At 48.2% G+C, this 19,864-nt stretch overlaps 1 protein-coding gene across 6 annotated transcripts in view; it reads left to right on the forward strand.

Moving 5' to 3' along the window:
• Nucleotides 1-19,864, forward strand: part of ZFHX3 (zinc finger homeobox 3) — a 235,847-nt gene that overhangs the window by 132,193 nt on the left and 83,790 nt on the right. For all 6 annotated transcript variants that reach the window (XR_005027249.2, XM_036897929.2, XM_036897933.2 and 3 more), the window contains one exon: nt 11,419-11,650. Coding sequence is in view for 5 of the 6 variants with exons in the window: in XM_036897929.2 (XP_036753824.2) it covers nt 11,419-11,650 (232 nt within the window). In the remaining variant the exon portion in view is untranslated. The remainder of the gene's footprint in view (nt 1-11,418; nt 11,651-19,864) is intronic.

Consider the following 19,864-nt stretch of genomic DNA (forward strand, 5'->3'; position numbering starts at 1 on the left):
TACTGATCCAGAAAGACTCAGTGTGGCCTCGCAGCCTCATGTGCCGCTCATGGTGTGGCAGAGAAGCAAGAGGTGGTCTGTGACATCACTACAGCCTGGGACCTGCTGCTGGTGGGCAGCGGGGCCCAAGAAGGGGGCGGCTTCAGAGAAGGACTGGCCTGTGGGCTGGGCCTCTGCACGAAGGAGGATCTGACTCTCTAACTTCATGTTTATTCTATTCTGCTCATCCCAATACCTTTAAAAAGACCCAGTTGCTCTCATTTTAATTCATTTATCATAAGAGACCATTAGCTTTTGAGATTCAGTAGTTTGACCTACTCTGACCTTCCCAACCAATAAAACGGAGTTTTCCCACGGCCTCCTCTCTCTGGCTCCTGATTCCCAGAGGCCTTGCATTCTGGAGCAGGTGGGTGGTGGGCTCTGATCCAGACCTCAGTGAAAATACAAGTTCCTGATAGACCTCGGGCACTGAACTATCCCTAGTACAGAAAGGACCAGCTTGCGAACTGTGGAACTTAGCTGAAGTCAGCCCTGCTGGAAGCTGCCTCACCCACCTCACCCCCGAAGACGGTGATCATCCAATGGGCTGGAAGCAGAATCACCTGGAGAGCTTGTCAGACCCAGATTGCCGGGCCCTCTGCCAGAGTCCCTGCAGGTCTGGCTGGGGCTGACGGGGCGGGGCCCTCAGGAGCGCTGATGCTGCTGGTCCAGGGACCACACTTTGAGAACCCCTGCTCTAAGCCTTGCAGCCGCTGGGAGAAGGAAGTGCCGTCTTCTTGCTGGGACCATCCTTTTGGCTGTCCCTTTCTCAAGGACTCCCACAGAGGATGCCCTGCCCAGCCCATCGGCAGGCACAGAGGTGGAGGTGCACAGGGGCCCCCGAGGGAGGGAGGATGGCTCTCCGGGCCCCCAGGCGACCTCCAGGTTATCCTTCTGAGGATTCGGGCTCCTGCAGTGCCTGTGCCGCCTGCCAAGGTGCTGAACCGTGTGAAACGGGGTTCTAGCCTCTGGACCTTCCACCTCGTCATCTGTGAGGGAGCACCCATTCCCAAGGCCAAGACTTGATTTCAGAGCAGACCCCAGCCGTGAGGAGCAGCAGTTTTGTTCTTGTTGGTGTCCAGCCCCCGGCCCCCCAGTGTAGCTGTCGGACTTCAAGACTTGGCCTCATCTTCGTTCTGCTGCTGCCTGGGGGCTGGGACCCTTCCGTGAGGGGCGCCCTGCTTGTGATCTGGAAACGGTGTTGAGATGAGGGCACTGCTCTTCAGTGACAGTCTAGGGAGACTAGCAGACACCCAGAGATCCTCCAGCCCAACCCCAGCGGGTGCCCCTGTCTTTGAGCTCATGCCCATTGGAATGGTTAATTGATGTCCTTCACTCTGCTGGACAATTAAGGAAAGCCGGGGAAGGAGGGAAAAGTCTTCAGTTAGACCTAATTTGGCACCATATTGTTTTCTGTTAATCTATTTTGTTTTCCGTCTGTCTGTCCCAAGGGACAGGTGCCTTGCTGCTTACTGAAGCATGCATAACTAATGTCCTCATTAAGGGCTGATCTGTTTATCAGGGCCATGCGAGGAAGCCGGCCTGCCAAACCTAGCAAGCTGGGGGCTGTTACCTCCCTCTGGGCCCTAGCCCCACCTCATTAAGCTGGTCGGGGCTATTGATTGGAAGCCTGTGTTTGGAAGAGTCTTACTTACTCCATGCATTATCTTGACAGATTGATCAGACCTGATTGAGAACCTCTTAAAGGAACGAACAGCTGTAATGGGAAAGTTGGACTCTGTCATCCGTTAGGATGATTCTGGGAGCAAGAAGAACAAGGCTGACATCTTGGAGCAATTGTATTTACAATTAACATGGCTGAAAACGATTGCCTCTATTGATCCCCCCTTCCTGCAATTACAGCCCCATTGTTTACATTCCAGCACTTCAGTTATAAAAAGGAAATTCAATAATTATTGCATTATTTAAAGTTAAAGTGCCACAGAGTTTGCTGGCTACGCTTGCTGGTTGATTTAACGTTCAGTAAAATCCATGCTGAGCTCTCCATCTTGAGGCCGAACAGTATCGGCTTTTAATGAGACTTAAAAAGTGGGGGAAGGAGAGCAAAACCCAGTGCACAGGGTGTTTGTCTGCGTTATTTATGGGGGGAGCCCGAAAGCAGGGCAGAGGAACTAACCGTGTCGGCATCATTCGCGAAACTGTGTCCCCTCTCGCCACGTGCCTGTCCACCGCACTTCCTCAGAGAAGCCTTTCCTCTCTTCATTCTCTGCGTCCCCTGTCCGCTCACTTGAGTGTAGCCATTTCTCCGACCTTTAACACAATCCCTGGAATTTAAGGGGAGAAGGTGAGATGTCTTAGCAGCCAGAATGAGTGAGGTCAGAGGCCTGTGTTCAGAAGGAATTTGTGTCTCCTGCCTCAGCACTTGTCCATTTTCTCTTTCAAGGGGAAAATGGAAAAAAAAAGTCTCTCTTACTAGGAAGAAGTCTGTCTTGTGCATGCTCACTGTCCCCATCTGCTCCCCCCCGGCTGCCATGTCTTCTGTCACCATGAAGGGAGTGAAGGTATTGGTCAGCAACTCATGGGAGCTCCAGAGAAGCCTCTGGGTTCTAGCGCCAAATTTATGCTCTCAGCAGCAGGAACCAGAAAGTTTAAGAGCCTGTGAGGAATGTTAAAGACCATTTTATTTTTCTTGTATTTGATTGAAATTTTTCCATGGGCACCATTCCAGCAAGGCGTCTGGGCAGGTGCCCCCGGCAGGAGGCAGAGCCAGAGAGGAAAAGGTGACGTGCCATGCCTCGCCGTCAGGAGTCACGCTGTCAGTGGCAGCCCCAGGAAATGCTGGCCCGCAGGTGTGAAAGGGGAGAGGAAGATAAATAGAGCCAATTCTGACTTTTATGAAGTATCTGGAGCAGACCAGTAGCGGGTAGCTGCTTCCATGTGACTTTTTCATTGAAGAGGTGAATTCTTGGGTGCAGGCACTGCGTGATTTATCTAGTGCAGCTCGCTACATTCAGAAATACTTTCGGGGAAAAGGAGGGTACAGAGATTTTAGGCCTTGGTACTTTTTCTCCTTCTACAGAAATATCTCCGTGGATTCTGATGTGGTCTCTGGTCTGTGGCAGTTGCTGTCCAGACCGGCAGCATCGGCATCTCCAGAGGGGATCGTTACACATGTACATTCTCAGCCCCCATCCCAGACCAGGTGAATCAGACCCCCCTGGGGTGGACCCCACAATCTGTGGCATAATGCGCTCCCCCAGTGTTTGTGATGCACGCTCACGTTGGAGAACCGCTGAGCTGAAACACTGTCTGCATCAGTAACAGCCAAGCCCACGGTCTCAAGGTAGAAAGACATTGACTGTGTCAGATATTTTCACATTTGTTTTCTCGTGGGGCTCTTAAAATTGCCTCTGAGGAAGACAGGGCTAGCTAGTATGAGCACATCTTCATCTTACAGATGGAGTGACGCATGTGTTTTGACTACCAGGCAAGTGTTTTTTTTTCTGCTTCATAGACTTGGGCTTGGAGATACAAATAAGCAAATCCTTCACTGTGCATTTGGGAAGCCAGGGAGGTGTCTCCCAGCTGCTCAGGCTGGGGCTGTCCTTTCCTTCCCGGTCTTCACCTGAGATGTTGGCAGATGGGATAAGGGACAGTCCCCTTGATTTTCCTTATTTGGCACCCTGGTGGGCAAAGAGATCCAGTAAACAGATATGGCTCCTGTGGACAAGGACATTTGTTTGCAGTGTGGGCCCCAGCTTCACTGGCGGCACGACTGCAGGCAACTGACTTAAGGTAAAATAAAAATGGAGCACCTCTTATAAGGAAGAAGTTGGCCCTGTACCTGCCCAAGATCTGCTCTGTGTCATAATTCCTGTACATTGTAGTTTCTTTACTGTCAACCAGGGATTCCTCAGTTTTGGCGGTGGGGGTGCGGCATCCCGAGGAGTCCTGGGGGTCCCAGCATAGGTTGGTTGTAAGGTTAGTTGTAAAACAGCCATATTTGTTATAAAGGTTAACCATGCATCAGGCAGTATATTAAGCACTTTATATGAATTATCCCTTCGAATCCTCCAGTGGTGCTATGAGGAGGTTCTGTTATTGTCCCAGTGTTGCAGATGAGGAAACCGAGGCCCAACAGTGTATATAACTTGCACAACGTAGCACAGAGCGAGGGTTTTCCACCAGGCTTATCCAGAGTGCACTGTAGACCACCAGTGTTGGCAGCAGTCTGACATGGACTTGAATGAGGACAAGCTGGAGAGTCATGTGTATGGCAGCCTTTAATTTTGAATGGGGGATTATACCTGCAAGAGTTGGAAGGTAGCACCGGAGAAGAAGTACATTGTAAAAAATGAAGAGAGCTACTGTAACCTGTACACGATCCTAGGGAAGGGGTTGTGTTCAGATCCTAGGACTTCAGGTAGTTTCTGGAACGCACTCAGTTGGTGTTAACTTTGTGGGACCCGCCTGGTTGTTTTACCCACTGCCGACCTCCCTTGACTTCCAAGCTCTGTAGGTGCTCATTTAACTGTCATGGAAACTAATTCTCTTGCTTATGACCTCGTGCTCTGATGGGTGGGCCCCTTTCTCAGAGAGAGGAATCCTACATACCTGATAAGCTTTCTCTCCTTTCTGAAGTTTTCCTAACAGAGGGAAATGAAATCTATTATGTGAAGGCATCAACATTCCACAGGAGTCTGTATTTGGAATTTTTGATGTTATTTTCCTTCTAGAACTTACTTCTCTCAAGGGGATGATCATTTGGAGACTTTTGAGTCAGGAGGTGTCATTCAGGTAAAGGAAAAGATGCAGCAGTGGGAAGTGTGGACTTCAGCCTTGCAGCTCAGCTACTGAGCAAACAGTCATGGCTTGTTCCAGGGCATAAAGAGTCCGGCCTAGAAACTAAAAAATAGGTCAGAGTAACACAGATGGATTGATCTAAGGGAACATTTTTACTTCCTTTCACTTTCTCTTATAAATCATGGTTGGGGCTTGTATCTTACAGTATCTGCAGGGCTCCTACAGTGAAATAGAACTAAATTAGCATGTGCCAAGGATGAGGGCATGAGTGGGTGAAAAGCCAACCTTAAACAGAAAATAAATATATATTTAGGTTGACCTTCTGGAAGCCCTCCTAAAGATTGTGACATTAAATTTGAAACTGTAACATAACCACTGATTAAGAAATTAACTACCCCCCATTCCTGGTTGTAATACACCTGAAATGATTTCCTTTTTAGGCATTCAAGGTGAATACCTGGGCCTGGGGAGTCTCATGTTGCAGAATCCCCTGCCGTCAGTGCAGTGTAGCTGATGGCTGTGGGCTTGCCATCAAGTCCCAGGTTCCAGCCTGTTTCTTCCACGCTTTGTAAGACCTTGGGTTGGGGGAAGAGTGTCATATGACCTCTCTTGAGCTTTGGGTTTCCCCAAAGACAGGAAGCAGATGCACCCACCTCACGGGACTGTCATGAGAATGAATGTCACTGTAGGGGCTTCCTCAGTGGGGAAAGCTATGTATGGGTGACAGTGAATTGGCACCCACTTCCATCTTCCCTATATTCATCTTGTGGTGTGGGGAATTAGCCTCACTCTGGACCCTCAGCTTCCCATTCCTTCTCACTGGAAGTGTTACTGATTTTCACACTGCTCACCCCCAGGGGAGAAGCCAGGGCTGGCAGGCTATGCTTAGCGGTTTTCCCTCGCGGAGGCATGATGCAACGGTGGCCTTCCCCACCGCAGACTGTTCTGTGGACTGAGAGGCCCTCCCACCTGCCTTTTCCTTTAATGTGCTTTAGAGGCACCCAGACAGGTATTCCAGGGTCTTATCTGGACTCCCACTGTGGGGCTACTTACCTGCTCAGCAGGAAGTGTCTGGTGTCCCCCCGGGGGAACCCATTGGCTTGGAGGGATGCCTGGCAGCTGCCTTACCCCATCAGGGAGTTTCACCATCCTGTTTGCTCTCAGAATGGAGTTGTGTTGTGTGCATGGAAGAGTGTGGCGTGTGTGTGTGTGTGTGTGTGTGTGTGTGTGTGTGTAGTAACAGGTGTTACTCCCCCAGGAAGCTTCAGAGCGAGTCCTGTGTGTTTTCATTTGTGAGTGTGCATGTATGTCAGAATATACTTTGTCCATTTCTGCTTTAAAGGGGAGGCTTTGACAAAACCTGATCAATATTTTGCATTCCATGCATGAAGGACCAGATGTTAGAAGTTTCCTATCGTTGGGGAGGAGGGAGCCAGGGCCCCCTCCAGATTTATAGAAATCGATGTTCTCTGACAGAAGTTGGTTAGTTTTCCTGGGAAACAAGTAACAGGAACACGTTTTTTTTATTTTCACGATGAATTATTTTCTAACAAGAGTCCTCTTTCGTGTCTCTGACACCCAGTCTTGGCCGCGGCAAACAAGCGCAACATATTAATGGGGTGGAATCCCGCAAAGTAGCTGGAGCTGACTGCTTTCCTTTCCTTTCTTTTTTAATTATTAATTTGCTTTTTGCACTTGGCGTTATGTGCCGGGCTCGCGACTGCCGGCGCCTCTTGTTGCAGCAAGGGCTTTTCTTTGCTGAGTTCTTCCCCCGAACCAGGCCCAGAAAGGAAGATACGAGACATGACATGCTTCCACCTCAGGGCACAGGAGGGTCACCTTCCCACTAAAGCAAGATGGGACAAGCATTTTAAAAGAAAATAGCCCCAGCAAGCTCAGAAGGAAGTATAGGAAAAGGTCTCTGACCAATGTGAGTGAGGCCATGCTCACTCCCTTCCAGTCCAAGGTGCTCACGTAATGTTGAAAGTCCCCTTCCTAATTGCTCACGGTGAGGACAGTCCACTGTCTGTGGTCGTTTGGAGAACCCGGAAATTGTCGAGCTCTTTTTCCGCCTTCTATTCTGGTCAAGCTGGACACTTCGATCCTTCTTACGGGTCATTGTACAACTTTGAGTTTCAGAAAGTAAATCCCATTTCCAAGTGCATAAATTCCTTCCAGTGGAACAAGTGTATGTTTGCTGTTCAGATAACCCAGTGTTTTGTAGGCACGTTTTAAACCAGCTGGTGAGATGGGGAAAAACCCTTTGGTGCGTTCAAGGTTGTAGGGAAGGCTGGTTGAAACAAGTGAGTTTGGGTGGACTTTGTTGCCCCTTCTCTTTAGGGAGGTTCTGTCTTTCTTGATTTACTAGTTGGTCAAGCTGCTCCCTCATTATTAGTTTGTGAGTAGATGCCAGTTCTTGTTGAGTGAGCCAGGGGTCTTCATGGCCCAGCTGGTATATTCTGACCGTGGTGTTCAAGCTGAAGGGCTGGCCTTCTCGTATCCTCTGGCATGTCCTCCAGGTCACCACTGTCAATCATCCGCAGGTCAAGGCCCTAAGCTAAGGCATATCCAATGTGTGTGGGTGTTTGCATAGAGTCTCATGTGCTGTAGACACTTGGAATTGAACCCAAACCAAACCCTGCGCGATGGGCTCAGCAGGCATCTTTGGGCCCACGGGTAGCGCCATCTCTGGGAGCACACTCACCGCACTTGAACTTGCTGTTTTATTTTCTTTTTTAAACCATCCACCTGACCTGATAGAGGTGAGCAGTGAAGAATCCTGAGTACAGAGTAGAGAAGAATGGAAAAAGCAAACAAAACCTGGGTCCCCCTTCCCAAGGCCGGGAGAGCTCTGTGACAGAGGGGCAAGGGGCCGCGGAGTCGAGGACTCGCGCGGGAGAAAATGTTCCTGCCTGGCGAGGAGGACAGGATCTCTGAAAGGAGTCAGCGCCTTTATTGAGTGCTCCACTGGGATTTGTGCCGTGGTGGATTCTTCATATATTACAGTGAATTTAATTAAATACATTGAGATCCCCAATGAGGGTATTCTAATTAGCTGGGTCAGGAACAAATTATTCTCCCTCCTCCAAATGAAAACATCTCCTCTCTTCTGCAGGGAAAGCGTGTCCTTGGCTGACAGGCCTGCCCTGGTGGAGTCCTCCTGGGCCTCTCCAGCCCATCGCCTCCTGCTGCTGCTTGTTAGGCAGTTGCAAGGGTGGGATTCTGGGGATGGGCCCAGTGCCACCTGGGAGCGGGTGGTTGTCTTGCCAACAGGCTCAGGGCATTGACCCGCTCACAGCCTGGGAAATGACCAGACAGTGTGGGGAAGGTCAGAGGTCAGGCCCCTGCTGCTGGCTCTGGGTCCCTGTTTGCTCCAAGCTGGACTGCCTGAGAACTTAACAAAAACTTGGTGAGAAAAGGATCTGTCACGTGCAGAGACGTCAGGAGACTCGGGCTGTGAGCAGAAGTTTGGGTTGGGATACAACCTTTATAAGCAGGTGTTTCCTAGCAACTGAGAAGTAGTTTATTCTGGATTTGTTTGTGTGCATCTTGGAGCATGAACTTGGAATGCAAAAGTGAGCTTGGAACTTGGAAGTAAGCTTTTGTGTGGGTCTCCAAGAGAAGACCCTGAAAGTTCCCTAGACCAGCTCGGTGGGAGAGGCTGTGGCTCTGTTCACTTTGTTGCCTTCTGCCCTTCACTCCATCATGTGTCATGTGTGTGCCCATTTTCCTTCTAAAATGGCTCTCAAATGACAGACAAAAGAATTCCTGGTGGCACAAGAGATTGTCGTTTACTACCATGGGATCAAGTGTAGAGCGGTGTTGGGACATCTTCATCATATCAGGTATTTGTAAGCAGGACCCCCGGTTTGATGTGTATTTGGATTCAGACTCAGACAGCCCCTGTCACCCAGGAGCCCGTGGACACGAGGACAAAAGACATTTGACATCTCAACTCCCATCCCACTCCTTTTGGCCGTGTTACCCTCTCCTCGGGCTCAGAGACGGGAAACCCCAACCATTTGGAAAAGAACCTTCACATCCAAGTTAAATTTTATGTTTACGAGTCAGTGCTTGCACTACGAGGACATCCATTTCCTGGGAAGGAAATGGGAATTTGGGGGCAAGGCTCTCATAATTCCTGCTCTGACTTCATCGTTTATGGAAGCTCCAGAATCCCTCAGTAGAACTTACTGCTTTGCCCTCCATGGTTGTTTTTCCTGTTATCTTTTATTCAGTCAGTTTTGTTGAAACTTTAATAAATGGAATTCTTTTGCTCATAGTGACCCAAGACAGTAGTTCCTGGCTCTTGTACAAGCTTCCTGCTCCTCAGTCCCAAGTCAAGTCCTTGCTCCCAGGAGTATCCCGGTCCAGTTTTTGGCATTTGGGGGGCCTCGCAGAGAGGTTGGGGAGAAGGAAGGTGGGTGGGCTCATTCTTTTCTTTTGCATCTAACATGTCAGATGCTCCTTCTCCCAAGAGTTTCAGCCTCTAGAAAACATGGCTGTGGTGCATTCCATCCTCCTCTGCAAGGAGCCTTCTATCAGAGGGGGCAAACTGTAGATAAACCATTAAAAAATCAGCTCAAATTTATTTCAAGAAAAGTAGCTTTTTATTGTCAGTCATTGTAATTTCTTTAACATTTTGTTCACTGATTCTTCTAACTCCTTCTGGTTGTGGGGAAAGTTCGAACTTCCTATTGCTGGTGGGGATACTCTTTTGGTCCAAAGCTTTGCATTAGAGTGTGTTCAGTCGCCCATTTGGGGGAAAGCAAGGATTGTTCTCTGTTGGTGACTCTGAAGGCCCTAACATTCTTATCTGCAAGTTGGCTCAAAAATAAGACTTATTATTAATAAATCTTATTAATAGTTGAGCCAGTTTCCATGTTTGAGAGCCTGAGCCTCTCCCCCACAATGATTTTTCTACAACACTCCGTTGGTGCATTTGTATTTCCTCTTCCAGTAAGGCGCAAACATGCTTCTAGAATTTTCATACATTTTCAGTGAACAAAGGATATGCGCATGTGCACATGAGCCTCAGAGTGTGTCATCTGCTAGGAAGTGCTAAAAGGCCACTCTGGCATTTTTAATACTGGCCAAAGTGCAAGGGATTCTAACTGCTCTGCTTTCTCAGTGTCTCACATTATAATCTGGACAGGAAAGATATCCAGGCAGGATCAGAAACAGTTATCAAGGAGTGGGTGTGGAATGGGCCGAGTGCAGGTCAGAAAGGGGCAGCGCGAAGCAGGTGCGAGGCATTTGTTGTGTCCTCCCTAGGGACTGGGGGAGGGTGCAGGAGCCAGGAGAAAGAGGGAAGGACAGGTAATAACATGAGCACATAAAACACATGATCTGCATTTCCTCCACCAGAAGGATGCTGGGGAATAAGGACTCAGGTTCTAGTTCTGTCTCTCCCATTAACTAGCTGGGTTACCTTGGGTCAGTCACTTAAGCTTCTTGGACTTGTTTCCCCTGTTTTATGAAAAATTCCCTCTTCCCCTAAAATGGGTCATGTGAAATACAGGAGACTCATTTTTCTACACCAGGAGACTATCAGTTCCCAGCTGGTTAGTAAAAAGGACCCAGAGCTTTTATTATATTCTCAAAGAGGCACAAAAAGGTGAATTTGGTCCTTGGATAATCTTTAAGTCTTCTGCTAGACACCCAAGTCTGTTAACTGTTTCTATGACCTCTACTGTTCTTGCACCCTGAACTTTATAGTCCTGTGTATGCCTGCTTCCTGCCGGCTCTTGGGCTTCCTTGTTCTGCAATCAGAATACTCTTCTACTGAAACACAATAGAGAGGGTAGTTTTGACCATCTGACGTAACAAGCCAAATGACCTTGAGATGTTGACAAGGAACTAGTCTGGAGAAACTTACCTTTCTCTCATTTTTTTAATTCAGGGGAAAACCTAGTTTTAGGTTCTCCTAATACTGTAGTTCTAAATACAGAAACTTGGCTTGTCATTCTTATGAAAAAGCCATTCTTAGGAAAAAGACAGCAGCTTTGGCTGTGTGTTACTGACCTAGGTAGGATTCTGTGTAAGTCGGGTGACCATAAAGGTGGTCACCCAAGGCGGGAGTTGGCTAACCCTTTCTGTAAAGGGGCAGATAGTAATATTTGAGGCTCTGCAGAACATAATCTCTTTTGCAGTTGTTCAACTCTAGTGTTTTGAAAGCAGCCATAGACAATGCACAGACTCATGGGCGTGGCTGTGTTCCATTCACACTTGACTTATAAAAACAGGCAGCAGGGTGAAGTTGGTCTGTAGGCCATAGTTGCCAATCCCTGATCTAAGTAAAAGCAGGACACTTCAGAGAGGGAAAGGAGGGACCTTTAGTTATGGTGACAGGAAAACCGGTGTTCCACTGCGAGGGTCCGGTCCATCGCATCATTATCAGCCCCGGGAAAAGCCACAGGGGAAGGGGGCGTCTGGGGGACGTGGGAGCGACGGTCAGCTTGCTGCCGATCCTCAGAGAGCTGCTGGAGAAGGGCGCAGGGGTAAACGAAGCCCCCCTCTAAGGACCCCAGTGCCAGGCTGCCCAGGACAGGGTGGGCTTCTGGTGGCCGAGGGCTTCGAGTGGCTTACCCCAGGCGTGTCCCTCTCCCCCCGCAGCACCTGCAGCAGCACGAGAGTGGCGTGGAGGGCGAGGGCTGCTACTACCACTGCGCCCTGTGCAGCTACTCCACCAAGGCCAAGCTGAACCTCATCCAGCACGTGCGCTCCATGAAGCACCAGCGCAGCGAGAGCCTGCGCAAGCTGCAGCGGCTGCAGAAGGGCCTTCCCGAGGAGGACGAGGACCTGGGGCAGATCTTCACCATCCGCAGGTGCCCCCCCGCCGACCCAGGTGAGTGTCGCGTGGGCCCGGGGGTGGACCTCAGGGCTTCGGAGGTGCGGCCGGTCCTCATGTCTGCTGCTGGCCTCGCAGGTCACCCCTTTCCGTGCCTCTCCTCCTCCTCTTGAGGACGCCCCTTCCTACCTCTTGGTAAAACCACCCCATCTCCTGTTTTTTCAGCTTTCCAGTCCCTTTCTCTCAACTTGGAAGCACAGGACAGTCACTTGCCTCTTTAGGAACAATAAAGCCAAAGCTCCCCCTTAGTCTTGTGTCCTGCCCCGTCTCTACAACACAATCTCAGGGTGCTCGGAAGAGCAGTCTGGACTGGTCATCTCCAGTCTGTGCCCCAGCGTCCGATAGCCTCTCCTCCCGTCATTGAACTGGCCTCACAGGCCATGTTGATCTTGGATCCACCCGACCCAGAGGCCTTATTCTTCCTGTGCTCTCTGAAATTGTTGCCTGGTCCCCTCTGAAGCTCCCTTTCCTGGGCCTCTGGGAGGAGGACCGGGGGTGGGGGGAGGGCACGGGCTTCTCCTGTGTCTTCCTGCCTCTCTAGCCAGTCCTCCCTGCCTGGCCCTGGCTCACGGTCCCAGCCTGCCCTGCCTGCCGTTGTCCCCTGGGCATGAAGCCCTGCCCTGGGCTCCCAGCCTCCCCAACCTTGGTTCCCCCCACCCCCAGCTCTCCCAGATGCGCTTCAGACAGCTCCCTGGAAGTGCCGTTGGTGCTGCTGCCTGTCGCCGAGCTCCCCACCGCCCCTCCAGACTTCTCCGTCCTGGTTGCACGTTATTGAGTGACCTGGTCAAGCAAGAGACCAGGGACCATTCCTCATCTATGCGTCGCCTGCCGAGCCCTCAGCCACTGAGCCGTGTGGGATATTTAATCTAAATGTTATCAAATTTCACATTTTTACAGTTTTTAAAGGCAACAAGTTATATCAACCTGTGAGAAATGGCATGAACTTTTAGTTGTTTCTTTCTTTACTAATTTCCATGTGTCTCATTGTTTCTACTAATAGTTTTTTATTTTTTTAATTTTTTTTTTAGTTTTAGACATTATATATTGGCTTTCTGCTCTGGAAGGTGCGATTTCACCAGTTTGTCATTCTGCAAAGCCACGTACCTGTACCCACTCACATACACCCCATCCACAAACTGAGAGACAGGCAGACACACACACACACACACACACACACACGCACGCACACACGCACGCACACATGCACGCACGTACCCTGTACCCTCCCCCACCTCCGCCCCTGCTGCCCGCCGATCCCCTTGCACATTCAGTCTTCCTCTCCCTCCACCCTCCATTATGATTAAATAATAATTGGGGGTTCTATTAATATTCAGTGTTTTCATTATTCTAACTCTATAAATATTAATCACAGCTGAGCCATGTAGAGTTTTATAATTTCATTTACCTTCTTGTACAACTTTTATTTTCCCTGGTTTTCTAGGTACCTATGATTAATTCACGGCCACCCTCTGCCAGAGTAGACATTTCCTAATCTCCGAAGGCCCTGCTACATCAGTTTTCCTGTCACTTCGTTTCCTCCTGGAGGAAACCCCTCTGCCCACCTTTTCCCATGTGGACCGCCTGGCTGCTCCTCCGCTCTCTTTCCCCATATGAACAAAACTGGATTCTCAAAAGGCAGGATGTCCCCATGTCTGCGCATCCGTCCTCCCCCCGGGAGCGTGGCGGTGAGGGGCCAGTCCGCCCGGCAGGCCGCGTGGTCATTTCTTCAGGGTCCAGGGTAATTTTTGTCATCTCTGGGTCGCAGCAAGACTGTCCCTTCCCATGTGGTTTCAGATGCCTCTTTAGTTAAATGCAAAGGTGTTCACATCCGGGCCCCTCTGTGTGGGGGTGTGCGCAGGAGTGAGGGCCTCGACCCGGCTCCCACACAGTCATCGAGGCCTGAAGACTTTGTCAGGCAGTCTGGCTGTGGGGGTCCCCACTCCCCATGCTCCTGCGATCCCCAGCACCCTGCCCTTGAATCGCTTTACCGGAATCTTACTTCCTCTACCGATATATGCAGACCCGTTTGTTTCAGGGCTGGGTTTTTGTGTTGTTGTTGCTTTTTTTTGCCACCTCTGTATATACATCATTGTTTTAATCTTCCATTAAAAGCTGGTCCCTTTTGCCCCTCAATTCTTTCTTTCAACTCTACTCAGAATTCCCTTTTTATTAATGAGGTGCCCCAAACTAAATAGTGTACAGCTGCCATTTCACCCGGAGTCTATGGACTGGAACAAACAGTTCCCTGTTTTATAATGTAATACTTCTATTTATGCAGTCCGCTCTGGAATTGCTTTCTTACACCATTGCCTTCTGGGTTTCTCTCATTTAATGCGTATTAGGATTTTTTTTCTTTCCCCCTGAAGTATATGAGCAACTCTAGTCTAGAGGATAGACTTCCTTTCTGTATTTCAAAATCCTTTTGTATTGTCTTTGGCCTGGAGTCATGGTTTTGCTCCCCGCCCTCCTCCCGCCCCGACCCTGCACCCCGCCTTCCACTCAGTCACTCTGAGTTTATGCTCTTTGCTAGTGACAAAAGGGGCAAATGATTAGGTAAGATTCATATGGCATTAGCAGTTAACTTGGTGCTGTTTGAGAAATCCCTGGGAGGAAACGCATCTGAGAATACATCTGCCTCCTGTGGGGATGGGCTCTTCCAAACTTCTTGAAAGAGTATCTGCAAGAAAAAGGACTTTGTGGGCCTGGTAGAAAAAGGACATTGAAAGTCATCAATTTCAGACTTTGTAAGATATTTCCAATTTTCTTTTATCTAATGTAAGGATTGGGGTACTGATCTCCAGCTGGAAACGTCACTCATGCAGCATCAGGAGCCCCAGGGGAGGCCAAGCACCTCAAGCGCCCGGCCTTTGCTCACTGTCAGCTGCGTGCAGATGGACGTGCCCCCTGGGGGGCTTGGCACTGTGTTCTGTCAGCATCTAGTGCAGTGATGGTGTTCTTTTCCTTCTCTTCCTTTCCCTCCTTTACTTTCCTCCTCTGTTGTGCACATACCAGAAAATTCTACACAAAAGCCATTGGAAATGACATCCTTTCCTTCTCGGAGCTCAGGACCTCATACCCCTGTTTTATACCACCTTCCACAGGTGTCAAAACTTTCCCTTGTGGAGGCTGGTGAAGCGACCTCTAGAATAGTTCTTTCTCCTAGGGATGACAAAAGTATCATCACTTTAAATGCTACCTGTTAACATGAGCCAGCATATTTTGCAGGAAGCTGAGTTCACCACGTAGCCTTCCAGCTTACGAGTGGGTGTGAAGGAGGAACTCTGAAGGTGTCCTCTGCCCTTTGCAACTTTGTGACGATGGCCAGGATTTACACCTGCCACCTTGACAGGCCTCACGGCTGGACATAAACATCTAGGTCCTGATCTGCACCAAAGGGCTAAAAGTCCTGGCTGCCGGCGATGAGCTAATAATCAGGCCACCATCCCCTGTGTGTCCTGCTCGTGGTCAAGCTTTACCCTGATGTCAGTGGGCAGGTCAAGTCATGTATTGTGTGTGGTGGTCTTTGTGGTTAGGCTTGCCACTCCCGCTTGCACACTAGACACACACATACATATATACCCATAAACACACACACACACACACACACATGGTAGGCCTTCCCATTCAAAAAAATGGGTTGCTTGGAAATACACAGCTCAGAGAAAAGAAAATAATCAGATGACGTTTCCCCTACCCCAGTGTTTTTTTGTGTGTGGCCTGGTCTTTGGATTATTGGCTTGAGTGTGTTTTCCGCACGACCCAGCCATCTCTTGGCTCTGTTGGGATTTGGTCTTTTCCTTTCACCCCCACACACAGGTAGAGGGAGGGCAGCCCATTGTGGCTGCCACACTGGGGTATAGCTCTCTGTTGCCAGTCTTAGGCTTTTCCTTCTCCCGAGTTGACCAGAAGCTCTTGAAAGATGGAAAGCTTTCATAGGTGGGTCATGTGTAGGATCAGCTTCCCTGTTTGCTTATTAAAAAGGCATTTTTGGCTCCTGGGTGAAACTGTAGTTATCAGTGCCCAGGGCTTCAGGAACACAAGAGGCCTTTTGTGTTTCTGCTGTTGGCCTGCCTGCTTCTCTTCCTCCTGTGTTCTCTCTTGCCCTTGCTTTAACTGCTTCTTTCTTTCGTGCAGACATAGATCTCCAAACTTTGCACAGGTGTTCTTCATTGAGTGCCTACTAAATGTCAAATATGAGTTGGGGACACAGCTCCTGATGTAGATACACTGGTTGATAGACCAGCCCTGGCCTTCAAGGCAGTCGGACAGTGACTCGGTTTATACAGGGCACAGTCATTCGGAGTGTAAGACGGTATTTGGCTCGGAGTGGAAGACAGCAACCCCCTTTACTGACACATCTTTGGTGCTCAAGGTAGTGCCTTCCTGGGGACAGGGAGGTAGAAGCTGCTTGCCAGGTGATAATGTGGTTTGGGTGACAACCTGTAATGAAACAGTCACCGGCTTTACTTGACAGATCATTTTTTTGAACCAAGCTTCAGAGAATTCTGCTTAACTCCTACAGCTTAAGAGAAGGAGAAGATGTAATGTTTTCAACTTTCTCATTTGGTTTTGTTTTTAGTTTTCAGAATTGGCATAAAGCTGCCTTCTAAATCTGAAGTGCATCGTGTGTGTGTGTGTGTGTGTAAAAAGCTAAATTATATGCAATTTCAGTGTAATTTTCCTCATAGCTCTAAAATATGTTGCGGCTAGTTCTGTTAATTCTGAAGCATTGTTTGTGTAAAACCAAACAGCTATATTCTTTCTTTTCTCCTTTTTACTGTATGTGTTGTCAGCAGGGCTTGGGGAAACCACAGGGATAGTGTATTTCTAACCAGAGAGGTTAAATATAAAAGCACATCAAGATTGGGGGGGACTGAAATTTTAAGCACTTATAAAGGAATGGAGAAAATATGACTTCATCTGTTTCACATACATTCCTTGATAAGGACCATTTAAGGGCGTGTCAACTTCAGTGTGCTTTCTTAGAAAGATGTTTTACAATGCAAGGATAAAGAGAGACGTGCATTGACGTGAAACAGAATGTAATATTGTTAAATGAAAAATGCAGTTTACAGAATAACATTTAGTTTTAGTCTATTCTTTAAAAAGCGTTTTTCTTAGAGCTTTTAAAAAAAGTAACCTTTCTAATAAGCCAAGTTTGTAATTGGCATTTCTGGCATTTCATTGGTGGGATCTATTTATGTGGAATCTACTAGAGCGTCACACTCTTTCCAAGAGCTCAGATATTGGTAGTGGTTGTAGATAGAGATGTAGCAAAATTACAGACAATATACCAAGGAGTAGATCTTGGTGGCCTTTATTCATGGAGAGAGTTTCCTGTGTATCAATAGAAAGCATTCATCGTTTGATTACTATCTGATTCTCTTGCATTTTGCATCTACATGACGAGGACAGGAGTGGTTCTTAGGGTATATACTGTCTTGTTTTTCTGTTGAAACAGAGTTCCTGATTTGCCTTAATTAGTCCTCTAACAATCTACAAAGGTCAGCGCCAATTGCCTGCTCATTTACATTTGTAATTGTGACGGCTTCTGATTACATATTCCTTGTCTTAGTCCTTCCCTAAGTCTGTGCTGGTGAGCCCTCTCCTCCCCCTCCCCCCACGCCGCAGACGCACACCTGTGCATGGGCACCAGATCCAGGTCAAAGCCAAGGACCTGACTCTTCATACAAGAAACCTTTGTAGTGACGGTACAGCCTTCCCTGGGACTTGAGCATCTGTTATGGAAAGGCGTCTTGGAGAGGCTGTTGCTTCTAAGGGATATAATGAAGCCAGAGTCAGGGAAATTGTGTCAATGCCAAGCAAGAAATCTGAGAGCCATTATCTAGAAGCCTTCTTGAACCAGGTAATTAAGGGCAATTAAACTTTCTGCTGCTCTCTCTGCAAAATATGCTAATGATCTGGTCTTTTGGAAGATGGACACATGCCCTGCTGTCTCACACTCCTGGTCCGGAAGGGTCCCTCTGGAGAGGATGTGGCATCACCAAGAGTTGCTTAGGCAGTGGGTCCTGAGTCTGTAGCCTCCCACCTACTCTGCTTCCTGTCTGTCTCCTCCAGGACAGACAAGTATCCACACCAAGTCGTTGCACTTTTTAGAAATTATCTGAGACCCAGATGCCTTAGCCTGAGTTGCAAATGATTTGTATTCATTCACTTTTTTGTATCCTCCACCTGCCATTTACTAGTTGCTTTATTTTTACAGGATAATCAAAGCCACCAGGGTTTTTCATTTTATTTCAGGATATAAAACTGGAACATACATCACCTTATATGTTGGGTTGTACATACGGCTGTCCTCTGCCAGACCAGTTAGCCTCGTTCTTGGTTGGGCCTCAGGGTTGTCTTCCACACTCTGCCTTGAGTAGGTGGTAGAGTGCCTTCGCAGCCACCTGGAGTGGGCCACTGCCTCCTGCGGAGGGGTGCCAAGTGGCACAGCCACAAAAAAAAAGGAAACAGGCACCTGTTGGTAGTTACTGGAATGAAAAGAGACTGACTGTGTGTGTGTTGGGAATGAGTGTTGGGGGTCCCCTTTTTGAGGCTGTGAGCTTGCCAGGGAGCCCAGAAACTCAGTAATCCCCAAGGGAGACACAGAATGTCACTCCACACCAGAGTTATTATTCAGTCAAACCTTTATGCCAAGTCACCTTTGAAAGGGGTATTCAAGGAACTGGAAAGTTTGAAACTTGATCCTCAAGAGAATATGGATCGCTAGCCAGAGTGGCTGTTTCTGCTGGGTGGCGGCTTGGAGTTCTGTGCCTGGGTTTTATTAGAGGGAGAGGCCTTATGATGATGCCACAGCGGTCACCGGCTAGTGCCCCCTGTCCTGGGTACAGATCCCTCATCCCAGCCTCTTTACATAGCCCCTCTTTTATTGCCCAAATGTATTTTTTATGAGAAATAATGATTTGTACTTGTTTGCCTTTAGGAATATGCAAAGAATCCATTTCTTGGGCTACTTACGTTCTATATTAAACTGGCTTCTGCCCATGGTAGGGGGCCAGGGAGGAAAATAGAACATACATCTCTTTACTTACAGAAATAGCTCAAAGGCTGCTTCTCAGACTTACAGATGTTAAGGAACCCCACTTCAAACTGTGACCCAATTATGAGAATTACATTCCTACATGAATTTTTTTAAACATCGACTAGCAGGTGGAAAGTTCTGTGGCCTTCCAAATAAGTACAGCATTATCTAAAGTTCCCTGGCTCTTGGGGTTCCAGACTCCTGGAGTACAACAAGGAAGCTTCTCCAGATTCTTTGCCTACCTGTCCAGAACATGAGCCCCCTGTGCCTGTTTAACTTAAAGTCAGCTAAAAATTTTAAATTCAGTTTCTCTGTCATTCTAGCCAAATTTCAAATTATTAATAGTGGCATGTGGCTCCTGGCTACCTCGCTGGACAGGACAAATATATAGAATGGTTCAGAAAATACTGCTGGCTGGCACTGGGTTCCTCGCTGGGAGCCCTGAGATTCCTGGCAGGCCCAGGCTGGGTCTGGGCTGCTTTCTCCAGCACGGTGTTTGGCTTCCATTCTAAAGAATAAGGTACCTATGCTGTCACCTGCTTTCTGTCCCCCTGAATAGGGTGTATTCTCTATTGCTTCCCCATCTCTCTCCTTTCTTTTCTAAAACATTTATTCCATTAGCAGTTTCGAGGACATTTGAAAGGACTTTGTAAGGATGTATCTTTCAGAGTGGATGTTAAAGGCTTTTTATAGTTTCATACCTCAAGACTGTCTTGAGACCCTTTGTGTATATGTTAGTAAAAGGAGCTATTTGTTGCCTTTAAAGAGTGCTTGACCTCTAATTAGAATATTTAAAATTGAACAGTATGTGATTCTTTTTTTTTCTTGGAACAGGCCGGTCTATTCTTTTAACTCAAAATTGTGTCCAAAACTGTCATCTTCTTATGAAGTCAAAAAGGAAACTGTGTGCCTTCCTCTGTCCGGTGTCACGGGTTTGAAAGTCTGTGCTCAGGGCCGAGTTCCCTTCCGGACTGCCTTAGTTTGCTTAGGGCCGCCATACAAAATGCCATAGACGGAGCGGCTTAACTAACAAAATTTATTTTCTCACTGGTTCTGGAGGCTGGAAGTCCAAGATCTAGGTGCTGGCCGGTTCGGTTTCTCCTGAGGCCTCCCTCCTGGGCTCATAGATGGCCGCATTCTCCTGTTCTCACTGGGCTGGTCAGAGT

This window comes from Manis pentadactyla, chromosome 15 (assembly GCF_030020395.1).
Source record: "Manis pentadactyla isolate mManPen7 chromosome 15, mManPen7.hap1, whole genome shotgun sequence".
Taxonomy (NCBI): Eukaryota; Metazoa; Chordata; class Mammalia; order Pholidota; family Manidae; genus Manis; species Manis pentadactyla.